The 16,412-nt window shown below is 40.4% G+C and overlaps 1 protein-coding gene across 1 annotated transcript in view; it reads right to left on the bottom strand.

Annotated features, from left to right (window-relative positions):
• Positions 1 to 16,412, bottom strand: part of LOC124595455 (UDP-glucose:glycoprotein glucosyltransferase) — a 127,611-nt gene that overhangs the window by 71,727 nt on the left and 39,472 nt on the right. Inside the window, exons 5-8 of the mRNA XM_047134202.1 lie at positions 7,694 to 7,863; positions 5,096 to 5,291; positions 4,574 to 4,787; positions 95 to 315 (exon numbers count right to left, since the gene is read on the bottom strand). Of these exons, the coding sequence (XP_046990158.1) occupies positions 95 to 315; positions 4,574 to 4,787; positions 5,096 to 5,291; positions 7,694 to 7,863 (801 nt within the window). The remainder of the gene's footprint in view (positions 1 to 94; positions 316 to 4,573; positions 4,788 to 5,095; positions 5,292 to 7,693; positions 7,864 to 16,412) is intronic.

The following is a 16,412-nucleotide window of genomic DNA, read 5'->3' as shown; positions in this document are numbered from 1 at the left end:
CATTCATCAATATGACTTACTTTTCATTTGAAGTGAGCAGTATAAAGATTACAAATTATTATTTTACATAACTAAAACTCAATACAGAACATACCAAATGGTATAAGTTGCGACGCACACTCCTCAGCATGCCTGGGAATGTGGGACGGAGTAATTCCATCAATGTGTCAGACCATCTACGATACTGTTTGTCTTGCTCAATATCATTTACCCAGGTAACTGCTGAGTCTCTAATATCAATGGCAAATTCTGGACTTGAAGAGGTACGAGAGAAGTCAAGGCCTAACAAAGAACCCATCTGCGTGGCAGGTACACCTGATAAAAACAACCAATCATTTTAATAGGTACTTATGAAAACAACACAGTAATGCTCAAAAATAATGTCAAATTCAAATGAAGCATCCACATAACATCCCAAATGTTCAAAAAAACTCTGGTTCATAGGACTTTTTGAATAACAGATTCAGCAATTAAATCCCATATATATATAAACAAAGAAGATGTGACTTACCAAACGAAAGCGCTGGCAGGTTGATAGACACACAAACATACACACAAAATTCTGCTTTCGCAACCAATGGTTGCTTCATCAGGAAAAAGGGAAGAAGAGGAAAAGACAAAAGGATGTGGGTTTTAAGGGAGAGGGTAAGGAGTCATTCCAATCCCGGGAGCGGAAAGACTTACCTTAGGGGGAAAAAAGGACAGGTATACACTCGCGCACACACACACATATCCATCCGCACATATACAGACACAAGCAGACATTTGTAAAGGCTCCTTACCCTCTCCCTTAAAACCCACATCCTTTCGTCTTCCCCTCTCCTTCCCTCTTTCCTGATGAAGCAACCGTTGGTTGCGAAAGCTTGAATTTTGTGTGTATGTTTGTATGTCTATCAACCTGCCAGCGCCTTCGTTTGGTAAGTCACATCTTCTTTGTTTATATATACATGACATCTGACAATCGTCAACAAATACCTACCACCTGCCAAAAGCCTGAATAACAACCTTGTTGCAATGCAGACTGCTGCAAGGCCTATAGGAAGAGAGGCAGTAGGGTTCTGGAAGGTACAGACAGGGATGTAGAGCCATGCTGACTTCAGTGTCATACCCAGCTGTGTTAAATTTCTTGGTTGAGGATCTGTGGCATATACACAGGTTCTTGACTGGTTTTAAATCTGAGGAGTTTGGTGGCAGGAGACTATGGTAAAAAGATCTTGATGCTCTTTGAATCACACACATATTCTGCGAGCTGTGTGACATGTTGAAATGTCGTGCTGGTATATGTTGCCTAGCCAAGGTGAAACGACCTGCATGTAAAGGTGCACACGGCGCCCAAGAATAGATACATACTTGTGTTGATACAATTTGCCCTCCAGAATGGCGAGATCACCCAGGGAATGCCACAAAAACATTCCCCATAGAATAACACTCCCTCTTTTGGTCTGGAGATTTTGTTCAAGTCTTTCTGAACTTTCTTAATGTCATCCATTACTTTCCTTTAGACAACTTAACCATCGGTGAACTATTTTACAGTGCTGTTGATCCTACTTGGTAATATGTTTGTGTATATTGAGACCTTTAGGTATCCTATTATGCTTCCTTGAAGACACATTCAACATTTCTTTCATTTCTGCACAACATTCACCATCCAGTAGAAAGTACACATTTCTGTTACAAATCCTTCCACCTCAAGAGACCAATAAAACAACAATCTTTTAAAACTGTGATGTAATGGCATGCTCAGTGAGCAGTAATGACAAACCGTAAGTGATTCAACAACGCTAAAGCACATCAATAGACCCAGGAGGAGGCCACTGCAACCGTGTCCGAAACATTGGTTTCTCTAGTATAGCTTTTTACATTGTGACATGGTACAATATTCAGAAAATATCTTAGTCAGTCGCTGATGATTTAGTACTGTGTCTAAGGCCTTTCAGAAACCTAGGTCAGCTGAATCTACCCATTCACCTGCCCCTACTGTTCACAGTACATAAAAAATAAATAAAACAAGCTTTCATTTCATGCTAGTGGCTTTTCCTGACAATGTTTATTCTATGGGGGAAGCATGTTTTCCTGCAGGGAGGTCACAATATTTAAACTCCAGGCATGCTCTAGAACCCTCCAACAGATGGGCTTAAACATTATTGTTCTGTATTTCTGTGCAGCTGGTTTTCCACCCATTTTGTAAACAGGGTTCAGTTACATTTGGAACTAATTCCACAGAATATTCAAAGTGGAATCCAACTGGAACTATGTCAAAACCTGATGTCTTCTGTGCTTGAAGTAACCTTATTATTTTTCAATAATGGAGGTGCTAATACCAACATCTCTCATTTGTGATGCTGCGTAGCAGTCAAACATTGGCGCAGCAGTAACATCATGCACATATAATTCTTGAGATCTTCAGTTTCAACATCCAAAACAGATTGAATGGAATAACCTTACTGTTTTTTCATATGCCGTAAGTTCCTAGGAATTTCTGACAGATCTTTTGCCATAAGATGACTGAAAATTATTATAGGCTTCAAGCATGGCCCTTATCACAGATGCACAAACTGCTATTGACTTTTTTTTGTCACTTTCCCAGTAGTCTCTTGGGGGTGAGAGTGCAGTCATCTCTATTTTTGTAAAATTCTCAGAATGGTATCATTGAACCAGGGTGGGTATTCATCATCTTATCACTTGTAACATTCCTACCCAGATCGCAATTTACAGTCTCTATGATTATACTCTTGTCCATATTAGTTCACAGTCAGATTAATTTTGGACCTAATGCTTCTGCTCGTGGCTATAAAAATTCCTCCTAGAGATTAATCTATCCTTATTATATAGCAGACAGTTAAATGAAAACAAGACAGATGGAAAAAGTAACTAGAAAACAAGACAGATGGAAAAAGTAACTAAACTGTTTATTATTCAATGGTAATTGCCATAACTTTTAATACAATTATCCCACTGTGAGACAAGACATCAGAACCTTCATGGAAAAATGTTTGCAGCTGCCTATGGAAACATGATTGTGCCCAGGTGTGAGTCTCTTCATCTGAAGCAAATCGACAGCCATGAAAGTCTTTCTTCCGGGCTCCAAATACATGGAAATTGCTTGAGGATAACTTGGGACTGTACGGAGGGTCTGCTAGGGCTTCCATGCGAAACTTCTGCAGCATAGTCTATACAACCTCAGCAACATATGTATGGGCATTACCCTGCAAAAGATTGATGCCACTATTAACATTCGTGGGTGTTTGGACTATGTTGCAGAAGTTTCACTGGGAAGCCCTTACATATCCTCCACACTGTCCCAATCTCTACCTATGCAACTTCTGCCCCATGCAGATTTCCATATTTTTTGGAGAACTGAAGAAAGACATTTTATGGTCATTGATTTGCCTCAGACAAAGAGGTGCACGCCCGTGTACAATTGTGGTTCAATAGGCAACTGCAAACACTTTGCGTTAAAGACAAGACCATCCTACCTAACAGTTGGATAAAAGTTATGGTGACTACTTTTGAAAAAATAAACAATTTGCTTAATTTTTTCCCATCAGTCTTTTTTTTTCATTTGACTGCCTTTAATACATTCAACATGCTGAAAATTTCCCTACCCTCTGCTTCAGGCTTCAACTCACTCTCACCTCCTAGTATGACACTGGGAGGGGGGGAGGGGGAGCGGGCAGAGGAATGGGACTGCTTTCCATGAGAGATGTGTGCTATGGGATTTCACTGCAAAAATTCTGGCAGTTAAGTAATATTCTGAGATTCTCAATCTCAGAATTTCTGTGCAATCCTTGAGGTATATACTGGAGTCTCATAAATTTTGTGTAATCTTAAAAAAGTACATTCCTAACATAATCTGCCACTTTAGAAGCTATTTTCAGAATGTAGTGCACATCTGACCTATAGAAGTCCCCATTGTGTGCTGCAAGTGAGGAATCTACAGCCAATCACATCACAGAACCTGTGAAGCCTCTAGTTTAGACCCTTCAGTCCAATCCAATCCAAGGAACTCTATCGTCCCTTAGAATGGTTCAGCAATTCAATGACTGTACTGAGCGAGTTCTCACAAGTAACACTAGCTGTCTTTGTCATGTCATTCATTACCAGAAAGAACTGACAATTGTCTCAGAACACAGACAACAGACACAATTGGTAAGGACATGATTGATAATATGCAGGTGACTGCAACCTATGTCCCCAAACTACTCCTGGAATGACCTGACAGACAATTTCACCCATGTACACATTGGGTGCACGTCCAATTCATTTCCCTCCTGCAACACAATTTTCCTAAGAGGAGCCATCACGTGCCTATCACATAGCCTCCTCTTTCCCCTCTGAGGGTGCCCTGACCAAATGATGAATTTTCACATTACTTCTAAAATAATCTATCTTATAAATAAATTTACACTAAAATATTTATAATTTACAGTTGATTAGGAACCACACACGGACATTCAGAAATACTAACTTTTACTCTGAATGAAACAAAAATGAATTAGTGTGGCAATGAATGATCAGACACATTTAAGAAATTTATGGTTTAAAAAATATAGATACATGAGATTTTTCTTACCTATTTTGTGCAAACCTTCCATAACTCTCAGTTCTTGCCTAACCACCTCCAAGAGTGATATAACATCAACAATGTCAAGATCAAAGAACATTCCATTTAAGAACAGGGCTGTGTCTGATGGCTGGAGGTTTAAAGAAGAGGCAAAAATATCCTGATTTTCTTTGATTTCTTGTTTCAATTCATCTCTTACAATAGTCCTTACTAGAGAGCGTGCCTGAAAGTGTAGTATATTTGTCATCAATATGTTAATAATAGCTACTGTGCCTAACATTTTCTTTTAATTAGAGAGTGATATTTTCCCTTATAAGTCAATATGAAAATTCTACTGCAAACAAATTAATGTGTCAAAAGCTAGCTGAGAAATTTCAGCACAACCAAATCCTATATTTTGCACTATTATAATGATTCAAAACAAAAACTAATAGAATTGTTATCCAGCAAGTGCATGATACCACATATGCACATAAAACACATCTATAGTAATTTCACTCACTTTCATGAGACAGTTCCACAAACCCTTACCTGTAAAGGGAAATTCTGAGCAGTATGTGTAAGAACTTTGAGAGCTTCTTCACGGGGTGCAGCCATTATTCTCTCAGCAGCCTGTAGACTAAGCTCCTGTACTTGCCATACTTTCAGTGGTGCTAACTCACTGCTCGATTCTACAAGGTGTTGCCTGAATTTTTCAAGATTCTCCTTCATGTCTGGGTAAAGATTCCTACATGTCAGAAAGCAGAGAGCATAAGTGATCAAATGATTTATTAAATAAAAATAATAATGAGTACAATCCCCTTTGACTTGTTTGCATACTTCAATGAACTGCAATGATGGCTGACAAAGTGCCACACTGCCATGTCAATGCAAGCAGGACTGTAAGAGCACTACTGTGCAGATACTCCAAAATATCTGTATTCAGGCCTCCACTTATACTGAAGTTCATAATTCTTAAAATAAAAATATATATTGATCACTCACCTCAGAATCTATAGATATATGAACCAGCTTTAATGTTTTGTCTAGGCAATTAATCTGCCAGATAATGTACTTTTATCAACAGTAAAAAACATTAGAGAAAACAATAAAATTACAAGACAGAATAGCTGGCAAATACTTTCCTCCAGCACGTGAAATTCTAAATACTCATGCTGTATATATAAAAACAAATATGCTGTAACTTACCAAACAAAAGCATTGGTATGTTGATGGAGACAATAACAAACACACACACAAATTTCAAGCTTTTGCAACCCAAGATTGTTTCATCAGGAAAGAGGGAAGGAGAGGGAAAGATGAAAGGATATGGGTTTTAAGGGAGAGGGTAAGGAGTCATTCCAATCCCGGGAGCGGAAAGACTTACCTTAGGGGGAAAAAAGGACAGGCGTGCGTGCGCGCGCGCCCCACACACACACACACACACACACACACACACACACACACACAGACATATGTCTGCCTGTGTCTGTACATGTGCGGATGGATATGTGTGTGTGCGCGCGCTAGTGTATACCTGTCCTTTTTTTCCCCCTAAGGTAGGTCTTTCCGCTCCCGGGATTGGAATGACTCCTTGCCCTCTCCCTTAAAACCCATATCCTTTCGTCTTTCCCTCTCCTTCCCTCTTTCCCGATGAAGCAACCTTGGGTTGTGAAAGCTTGAAATTTGTGTGTGTGTGTGTGTGTGTGTGTGTGTGTGTGTGTGTGTGTTTGTTATTGTCTCTATCAACATACCAACACTTTCGTTTGGTAAGTTACAGCATCTTTGTTTTTAGATATATTTTTCCCATGTGGAATGTTTCCAAAAATAGTCTTAATGATTGGAACTGTTACTTTCTTTCTCAAGGAGGAAAGGGTGAAAGGTTGGAAAAAAATAAGGGGGGGGGTGAGGGACAAGGGGGGGAGGGAGGGAGGGAGGGAGGGAGGGAGGGAGGGAGGGAGGGAGGGAGGGAGGGAGGGAGGGAGGGAGGGAGGGAGGGAGGGAGAGAGAGAGAGAAACAGAAGAGAAGGGCATTAGGACTTAATATGCCATCAAATATGAGGTTTTTAGAATGGAGCATAAGCTTGGACTGGGGAAGGAAACTGCCCTTGCCATTTAAAATGAATTATTCCATCACTTCTCTTTAGCAATTTTGGGAACTCATGGAAAACTTAAGCTGGAATGTACAATTTGGGTAGGTTAGCAAAGCAGTTTTTGGTCACACACATCCAAGATTGAGAGGGACTCAACTGTTTTTAATATTCACACTTCTTTGCACTGATATTTCAGATTATACCAAGTACGTATATATATACTAAAATGTGAGTACATATATATACTATGATACTTTTTAAACTCAAAAACCCATCATTAACTTTTTTTCTTTTGTGTCCTAATTCAGTGGACTGTACTTTTTTCCATGCTATATTTTATCAACCAGTCATCCATATTAAATAACTAATTTTCTCATGATAATTAGATTAAATGCACCAAACTCGCACCAAACTCTTACTGCTATATAGCCATAGCACATTTAACCAGTAAATTAAACATTCATGTAGTCATTAACCTTCGAAGCCTCACATGATGTGAAACAACCCTTCTGATTGGTGTTCTTGTTTAGTCTGCTTCTGAAATGCATTAGTGAAGTAGGTGTCTGGTCATAACAAACATGCCATACCATTTGTGTGGGTCCCAAACATATGTACCACACAATGGCCTCTTCGGGTGTGTACGAAGAAGACGGGCAGCTCTCTCAACAACAGTAACTGACAGAGATGCACTGCTCACAGGACTCTTGTATTGAAGAGTTACAACAGCAGCCACCTATTGCTGCTTGAAGCAGTATAGAGCATGGTCACTGAATTGAGCCAAGTATCCTCTGCCATATACTTCAAAGTAAGCTGCAAAGGGCAGGCATAGAAGAACTACTGGCATGTGCATATAAACAGCAAACATTATTTCTCTAAACAAAAATATGTTAATTAGCATTCAAATTGTATGTCCACAGTTATTTCTGAAAGAACAAATCAGATATAAAAATGGAAGATTGATAACTACTGTCATCAAGGTTACTTAAAAAATGTAGTGAACCAACAAAAATAACTCAAATTTTATGTATTAAAAGGACTTTTTATACAAATTATGTACTTTAGCTTGCTTATGTTGAAGCCTTCTATTTCTTCCTCTTCATCTTCTTGTTCTCCACTATCACTAGAGTCTCCTCTCACTTTTGTATCATCCTGAGCCTTGTATTCTGTTGACTTTATTTGTAATTCTACACCATAACCTGAAAGGCGTACTTTCCTTTCTGGTCGATCCTGGAATGTAAGATATAATTAGCCACTAAAACATGTCCAATTAAACAAGGGAAAAATTCTCCAATTGAAAATATCTAATTAACAAACAACTCTGCATATTCTCAGAGTCATTTCCTATTATGCTATTTTCTACCAATACTTCAAGTCTGATGACAACGTTTTCTTCCAGAGCTAAACTGTAGACTAAAGCAAAAGAAATGCAGCAGTATGAATATACAAAATGTTTTATAGTAACTGACAACATCCACAACTGCATTTGTAATATATTTTATTGTTATAAAATGTTTCTTGGGCAAGACAGGATATTAAGCATTTTATCTTTATTTTCATAGCAAAAGCCATGGCCACAAACTAGTACTGCCATTAAGCTAGAGTCCACATTACCACCATGTACAGCTGCTGGATTTGTTGTGGTAGGTGCATCAGATATCCTAATGTTCTTCACCTCTTCAAAGTGCGCGAGACTGACTGCAGCGGAGACTGATCAAATCACATGTACCATATTTCTATCAGTGCCACTTGATGGCATTTATACAAGCCTAAAGTCTCTGTCTTTACATCAACATCATTTTCAAAGCAATTTCCGCAACTGCTATGTTTGGATGCGGGCTGAGTTGGCATCCCTTCGCTCCCAGCTTCAGGCAGTGTTGGCTTCGGTCACACAGGTTGAGCCTGTTGCCAATGGGCATCACTGTGGGGGTCCGGATGGGGGTTTGTCAGGGACGGCCAGCTCGTCCCATGCATCCCCCGATCGGACTACGGCTGTGGCTGCCCGGGATACTGCCCACATTGAGGCTGACCTCTCACCCGTGGTAGAGTGGGAGGTCATCTGGAGGTGTGGCAGGGGGCAAAAGACATTCTGGAGGGCTGAACGGAAGGCCTCTCCAGTTTGTCTAACGAACCAGTTTCAGGCTCTGTCTCCAGCTGATACTGATCTTTGGCCGGACATGGCTGCTTGTCCTGTTCCAGAGGTTGCCCCTCAGTCTGCAAGATCCAGGCGGTCGCAGAGGGTGGGTTTACTGGTAGTTGGAACTCCAACATCAGGCACATAATGGGGCCCCTTAGGGATATGGCAGCAAGAGAGGGGAAGAAAACCAATGTGCACTCCGTGTGCATACCGGGGGGAGTCATTCCAGATGTGGAAAGGGTCCTTCCGGATGCCATGAAGAGTACAGGGTGCACCCATCTGCAGGTGGTCGCTCATGTCGGCACCAATGATGTGAGTCGCTATGGATCGGAGGAAATCTCTCTGGCTTCCGGTGGCTATGTGATTTGGTGAAGACTGCCAGCCTCGCTAGTGGGATGAAAACAGAGCTCACCATCTGCAGCATCGTCGACAGGACTGACTGCGGACCTTTGGTACAGAGCCGAGTGGACTGTCTGAATCAGAGGCTGAGACAGTTCTGTGACAGTGTGGGCTGCAGATTCCTCAACTTGCGCCATAGGGTGGTGGGGTTTCAGGTTCTGCTGGATAGGTCAGGAGTCCACTACACACAGCAGGCAGCTACACGGGTAGCAGGGGTTGTGTGGCATGGACTGGGTGGTTTTTTAGATTAGATGGCCTCGGGCAAGTACAGAAAGGGCAACAGCCTCAAAGGGTGCGGGGCAAAGTCAGGACATGCAGGGACCAAGCAGCAATCAGTATTGTAATTGTAAACTGTCGAAGCTGCATTGGTAAAGTACCAGAACTTCAAGTGCTGATAGAAAGCACCGAAGCTGAAATCGTTATAGGTATGGGAAGTTGGCTGAAGCCAGAGATAAATTCTGCCAAAATTTTTACAAAGGCACAGATGGTGTTTAGAAAGGGTAGGTTGCATGCAACCAATGGTGGCGTGTTTGTCGTTAGTAGTAGTTTATGCTGTAGTGAAGTAGAAGTGGATAGTTCCTGTGAATTATTATGGGTGGAGATTACACTCAACAACCAAGCTAGGTTAATAATTGGTGCCTTTTACCGACCTCCTGACTCAGCAGCATAAGTGGCAGAACAACTGAGAGAAAATCTGGAATACATTTCACATAAATTTTCTCAGCATGTTATAGTCTTAGGTGGAGATTTCAATTTACCAGATACAGACTGGGACACTCAGATGTTTAGGATGGCTGGTAGAGACAGAACATCGAGTGACATTATACTGAGTGCACTATTCGAAAATTACCTCCAGCAATTAAACAAAGAACCAACTTGTGCAGATAACCTCTTGGACCTACTGATAACAAACAGACCCGAACTTTTCGACTCTGTAAGTGCAGAACAGGGAATCAGTGATCATAAGGCCATTGCAGCATCCCTGAATGTGGAAGTAAATAGGAATATTAAAAAAGGGAGGAAGGTTTATCTGTTTAGCAAGAGTAATAGAAGGCAGATTTCAGACTACCTAACATATCAAAACGAAAATTTCTGTTCCAACACTGACAATGTTGAGTGTTTATGGAAAAAGTTCAAGGCAATCATAAAATGCGTTTTAGACAGGTACGTGCCGAGTAAAACTGTGAGGGACGGGAAAAACCCACCATGGTTTAACAAGAAAGTTAGGAAACTACTGTGAAAGCAAAGAGAGCTTCATTGCAAGTTTAAACGCAACCAAAACCTTTCAGACAAACATAAGCTAAACAATGTCAAAGTTAGCATAAGGAGGGCTATGCGTGAAGCGTTCAGTGAATTCGAAAGTAAAATTCTATGTACCGACTTGACAGAAAATCCTACGAAGTTCTGGTCTTACGTTAAATCAGTAAGTGGATCGAAACAGCATATCCAGACTCTCTGGGATGATAATGGCACTGAAACAGAGGATGACAAGCTTAAAGCTGAAATACTAAACACCTTTTTCCAAAGCTGTTTCACAAAAGAAGACCGCACTGCAGTTCCTTCTCTAAATCCTCGCACAAACGAAAAAATGGCTGACATCGAAATAAGTGTCTGAGGAATGGAAAAGCAGATGAAATCACTTAGCAGAGGAAAGTCCACTGGACCTGATGGGATACAAATTCGATTCTACACAGAGTACGCAAAAGAAATTGCCCCCCTTCTAACAGCCATGTACCGCAAGTCTCTAGAGGAACAGAAGGTTCCAAATGATTGGAAAAGAGCACAGGTAGTCCCAGTCTGCAAGAAGGGTCATTGAGCAGATGCGCAAAACTATAGACCTATATCTCTGACATCGATCAGTTGTAGAATTTTAGAACATGTTTTTTTGCTCGCTTATCACGTCATTTCTGGAAACCCAGAATCTACTCTGTAGGAATCAACATGGATTCTGGAAACAGCGATCGTGTGAGACCCAACTCGCTTTATTTGTTCATGAGACCCAGAAAATATTAGATACAGGCTCCCAGGTGGATGCCATTTTCCTTTACTTCCGGAAGGCGTTCGATACAGTTCCGCACTGTCGCCTGATAAAGTAAGAGCGTACGGAATATCAGACCAGCTGTGTGGCTGGATTGAAGAGTTTTTAGCGAACAGAACACAGCTTGTTGTTCTCAATGGAGAGATGTCTACAGACGTTAAAGTAACCTCTGGCGTGCCACAGGGGAGTGTTATGGGGCCATTGCTTTTCGCAATATATATAAATGACCTAGTAGATAGTGCCAGAAGTTCCATGCGGCTTTTCGCGGATGATGCTGTAGTATACAGAGAAGTTGCAGCATTAGAAAATTGCAGCGAAATGCAGGAAGATCTGTAGCGGATAGGCACTTGGTGCAGGGAGTGACTACTGACCCTTAACATAGACAAACGTAATGTATTGCAAATACATAGAAGGATCCTTTATTGTATGATTATATGATAGCGGAACAAACACTGGTAGCAGTTACTTCTGTATAATATCTGGGAGTATGAGTGCAGAACGATTTGAAGTGGAATGATCATATAAAATTAATTCTTGGTAAGGAGGGTGTCAGGTTAAGATTCATTGGGAGAGTCCTTAGAAAATTTAGTCCGTCAACAAAGGAGGTGGCTTACAAAACTCTCGTTCGACCTATACTTGAGTATTGCTCATCAGTGTGGGATCCGTACCAGGTCGGGTTGACAGAGGAGACAGAGAAGATCCAAAGAAGAGCGGCGCGTTTCTTCACAGGGTTATTTGGTAAGTGAGATAGCGTTACGGAGATGTTTAGCAAACTCAAGGGGCAGACACTGCAAGAGAGGCGCTCTGCATCGCAGTGTAGCTGCTGTCCAGGTTTCGAGAGAGTGCGTTTCTGGATGAGGTATCGAATATATTGCTTCCTCCTACTTATTCCCCCTGAGGAGATCACGACTGTATAATTAGAGAGATTCTGTCATATTGGGACTTAATTTCACTACAAATTTCTGTCATAAATATCATCACTGTTATGGTATATTTTCTCTAACATGTACCAACTCTAATGCTGATCTTTATTCCACATTGTGATTATCATCACAATTCCTTGTTGCATCCTCTACAACCTAAATATGAAATCAAAACACCATCTAGCTCATTGTTTTATTGAATTCACAGTCATCAATTCACTTGTATTGTTAAATAACACCTGTGTGCCCTTCAACTTTCGAGAAATCTGATACTATGTGTTCCAAAACTGCATATGCAAGCAATGAGGGCAAGTATTTTGGAAACTAACAGTATATTCATTAGTTCCTATTTATAGTTAAGTTTATTTTATTTTTACTATAGAACAAGATACCCTGACACACTTAAAAAAGAAACAACAACTACTACCACTACAGCTGCGCCAGTTACAACTTCAACAGTACAAAGGAAACATTTCTTGCAAATACATCAATGACACCATCCTTATTGTTGACAAACTGGGTTGGTGCCTGATATTTGTAGAAACTGTCAGTATGAAGTACCTTTTGCTGTCTGTGGATGAGATGCTTCCCCACTTGGCAAGCAGACGCAGCTTCCCAAAAATCAAGCAGACAAAAAACTATTTTCAGCTGTGCCTTAACGAATAATCACAGATTTTCTGTTACCAACGTTCTGTTTGCTCTCAGACACTTCACGTCCTGTCGCCCTCTTTCTCTCAACACGTGCATCACATTTGATCTTTGTACAGTTCTATCACATCCCACATTAGACCGATCATAAAACCATACTGCTTACATCCGGGAGATGCGTCTTTTCACTTAAGAAAGCTATTTGCCATTATATTTGGCATCTTGAAGTTCCATTCAGGGACCACAAGCCCCTTCCAGCTACTTTTGTGCCTAACCACTGAATACTCAGTGCTTAATAAAATGTCTACAGTGTTGGGTAATGGTATTAAAGCATCTGTAACTATAGAACTTAATTTTTCACAAAATCCAAACATTCTAATAACAATATCATGTTTTACAGACCTATGGTGTTCAATGACAAATTTAATACCTTGACCAAGGTCCAGAGGCAGTTAAGGATTCATCTCTGGAGGTCCTTCCATTAAATGTTTTATGTAGGACAAGCGCAAGAACAGATCAAATCCTGTGGTCCATCCACAACTATACTATCAGGTTGGTGCACGAGTTTGTAGCGTTTTTGTTCTGCAGTACACTGGAAAATTGAGTGCCAAGTGGAGAAATCAGAGCATTTCCAAGATATTCTGCTGTTTGAGTTAGATGGAGTGGTGACAACAGCAGAAGTAGCCTGAAGCATTTGCACCCTGTGTGGGGACAATGCCACTGGACAGAGCACAGCAAGAACATGATTTTCTGATTTAAGTAGGACTGTTTTGACATTAGTGACTCTCCACTTTCAGGAAGCAATAATCCACAATGATCCATGTCAGTGTACTACATAATTGGCAAATGTTATGAAGTGTGGTCATTTTACCATAGTGTAACATTTGCACACAATGGGGAAGGTTCAAAAATTGAGTGTGTGGGTACTGCAAGCTCTAAGCCATAATCACAAAAAACAGCACATGCATCTCTGCTTGCCCATCATGAACAGCTTATGAACAACACTGACCATTCCTATCCTGTATCATTATGGTGGCAAGAAATGGTGCCTTTATGCTAACATAAGGAAGAGAAAGGAACAGCCGACCCCAAACAAAGCGACAACTCCCCACACGAAGACCTGTGCACATCCACTAAAGGCAATGTTATGCATCTGATGGAACAGTGACAGTGTTGTGTACAACACATTGTTTCCCCGAGGTGTAACCAACTCTGCTGGCATTTATTGTCAACAACTGAGACATCTTGCTGGCACAGTCCAAGAACAACCAGAAATACTGCATCAACTGATGCTGCTCCACGATAGAGTTCGATTACATTCTCCTAGACTGACAAAAAATATTGTGCAGGATTAGGGTTGGGGAGTCATTCCACACCCACCTCACTCATCTGATCATGTACTCTCAGATTTCAACATTCCTGCTATCTACTGAAAAACCTTCATGGAACTTCCTCACCTGATGAAAATGCACTCTGAATAGGGGGAGAGGGGAGGTGAGTGGAAGGGGGAGGGGGAGGTAAGTGGAGTGGAGAGTGGGAGGTGAGTGGAGGGGGGAGGGGGAGGTGGGGAAAGGGGGAGGTTGGGAACCACTGATCTAGATTAACTAGGACTTTTAGTAAACCGAATTAAATATTTTTGTTCTGTCCAAAACTGTATCCATTGGTTTTTAGATGTCACAATATACAGCTCCTTAGACTTGCTTAAAGTGAAGTCTGACAATCAGACTTATTTAAACTTAGTCTGAAAAGTCAAAAACTATAGTAAACAAATAATAAAAATTGTACAACATGTAAGACAATGATTTTCATTTGCAAATAAGTAAATATCACACCCAGTGCAAATGAAAAGTAAGGTTAATATACAGTCTCTTCTTGAACAATTTCTAGTATCTGCAGTGCAATTAATGATATAATTAACTTTTGTATTTTATACAATTCATGTTACATATGTGAGGAGGAAAGCCTCTATTACTAGAGTGGCTGTTACCACTGAAACAAAGGTAGCATAACCAACCAACATCTCATCTCGGTTTTGATTTGTGTTGCAGCTTTGAATAAATCACAAGAAATCAGTAGAGGCAACTGAATATCTGGACACATTTGGGAAAACTGATAACATTTCATTTTATTTGGTTTAAGAATCATGAAAGAAGGCAGTATATGAGGAAGAGACCTGGAGACACTTAAAGATTTCAGATTTATTACATAATGGTAACACAGAGATTTCAGAACCAGTTTTAAACTGTAAGACATTTCCAGGGGCAGATGTGGACTCAGGCCACAATTTATTGCAGATTGAAACTGAATAAACTGCAGAAAGGTAGTAATTTAAGGAGATGGGATACCTGGGGAAAAAAACACAACAGAGGTTGTAAAGAGTTTCAGAGGGAACATTAGGGAGTGATTAACAAGATTAAGAGAAAGGAATACAGTAGAAGACGAATGGGTAGGATTGAGAGATGAAATAGTGAAGGCAGCGGAGGATCAAGTAGGTAAAAAGATGAGGGCTAGTAGAAATTCTTTAGTAACAAAAGAGATATTTAATTCGATCAATGAAAGGAGAAAATATAAGAATTTAATAAGTGAAGCAGACAAAAGGGAATACAAATGTCTAGAAACTGAGACCGACAGCAAGTGCAAAATAACTAAGCAGGAATAGCTAGAGGGCAAATGTAAATATACAGAAGCATATATCACTATGGGTAAGGTAGATGTTGCTTACAGAAAAATTAGAGACCTTTGGAGAAAAGAGAAGCAGCTGTATGAATATCAAGAATTCAGACAAAAAACAACCCTAAGCAAAGAAGGGAAAGCATAAAGGCTGAAAGAGTATGTTGAGGGTCTATACAAGGGAGATGTACTTGGGGGCAATATTATGGAAATGGAAGAGGATGCAGATGAGGACGAGAAGGAAGATATTATAGTGCATGAAGAATTTGGCAAAGCACTGAAAGACTGAAGTCAAAACAAGGCCCCCGAGAGTAGATAATACCCTGTTAGAGCTACTGATGGCCTTGGGAGAGCCAACCATAACAAAATTCTTCTGTCTGGTTAGCAAGATGTATGAGACTGGTGAAATATCAGACTTCAAGAAGAATATAATAATTCAAATTCCAAACAAAGCAGGTGCAGATAGGGGTGGAAATTACCAAACTATCAGTTTAATAAGTCACAGTTGCAAATACTAACATGAAGCCTTTACAGAAGAATGTAAAAACTGGTAGAAGCCGACCTTGTGGATTCTGGAGAAATGTAGGAACGCACGAGGCAATACTGACCCCATGACTTCTCATAGAAGATACATTCAGAAAAGGCAAACCTACATTTGTAGACTTGGAGGAAGCTTTTGACAATGTTGATTGGAATCCTCTCAAATTCTAAGAGTGGCAGGGGTAAAATACAGGGAGCAAAAGACTATTTACAGTTTGTACAGAAACCAGATGGCGCTTATAGGAGTCTACGAGCACGTAATGAAAGCAGTGGTTGAGAAGGTAGTGAGACCAGGGCTGTAGCCTGCCCCAACGTTATTCAATTTGTATACTGAGCAAGCACTAAAAGATACAAAAGAAAAATTTGGAGTAGGAATTAAAGTACAGGGAGAAGAAATAAAAACTTTGAGATTTGACGATGACAT

Source organism: Schistocerca americana, chromosome 2 (genome assembly GCF_021461395.2).
Source record: "Schistocerca americana isolate TAMUIC-IGC-003095 chromosome 2, iqSchAmer2.1, whole genome shotgun sequence".
Taxonomy (NCBI): domain Eukaryota; kingdom Metazoa; phylum Arthropoda; class Insecta; order Orthoptera; family Acrididae; genus Schistocerca; species Schistocerca americana.
Note: the sequence above shows the minus strand (reverse complement) of the source record. Positions and strands in the feature narration are given on the sequence as shown.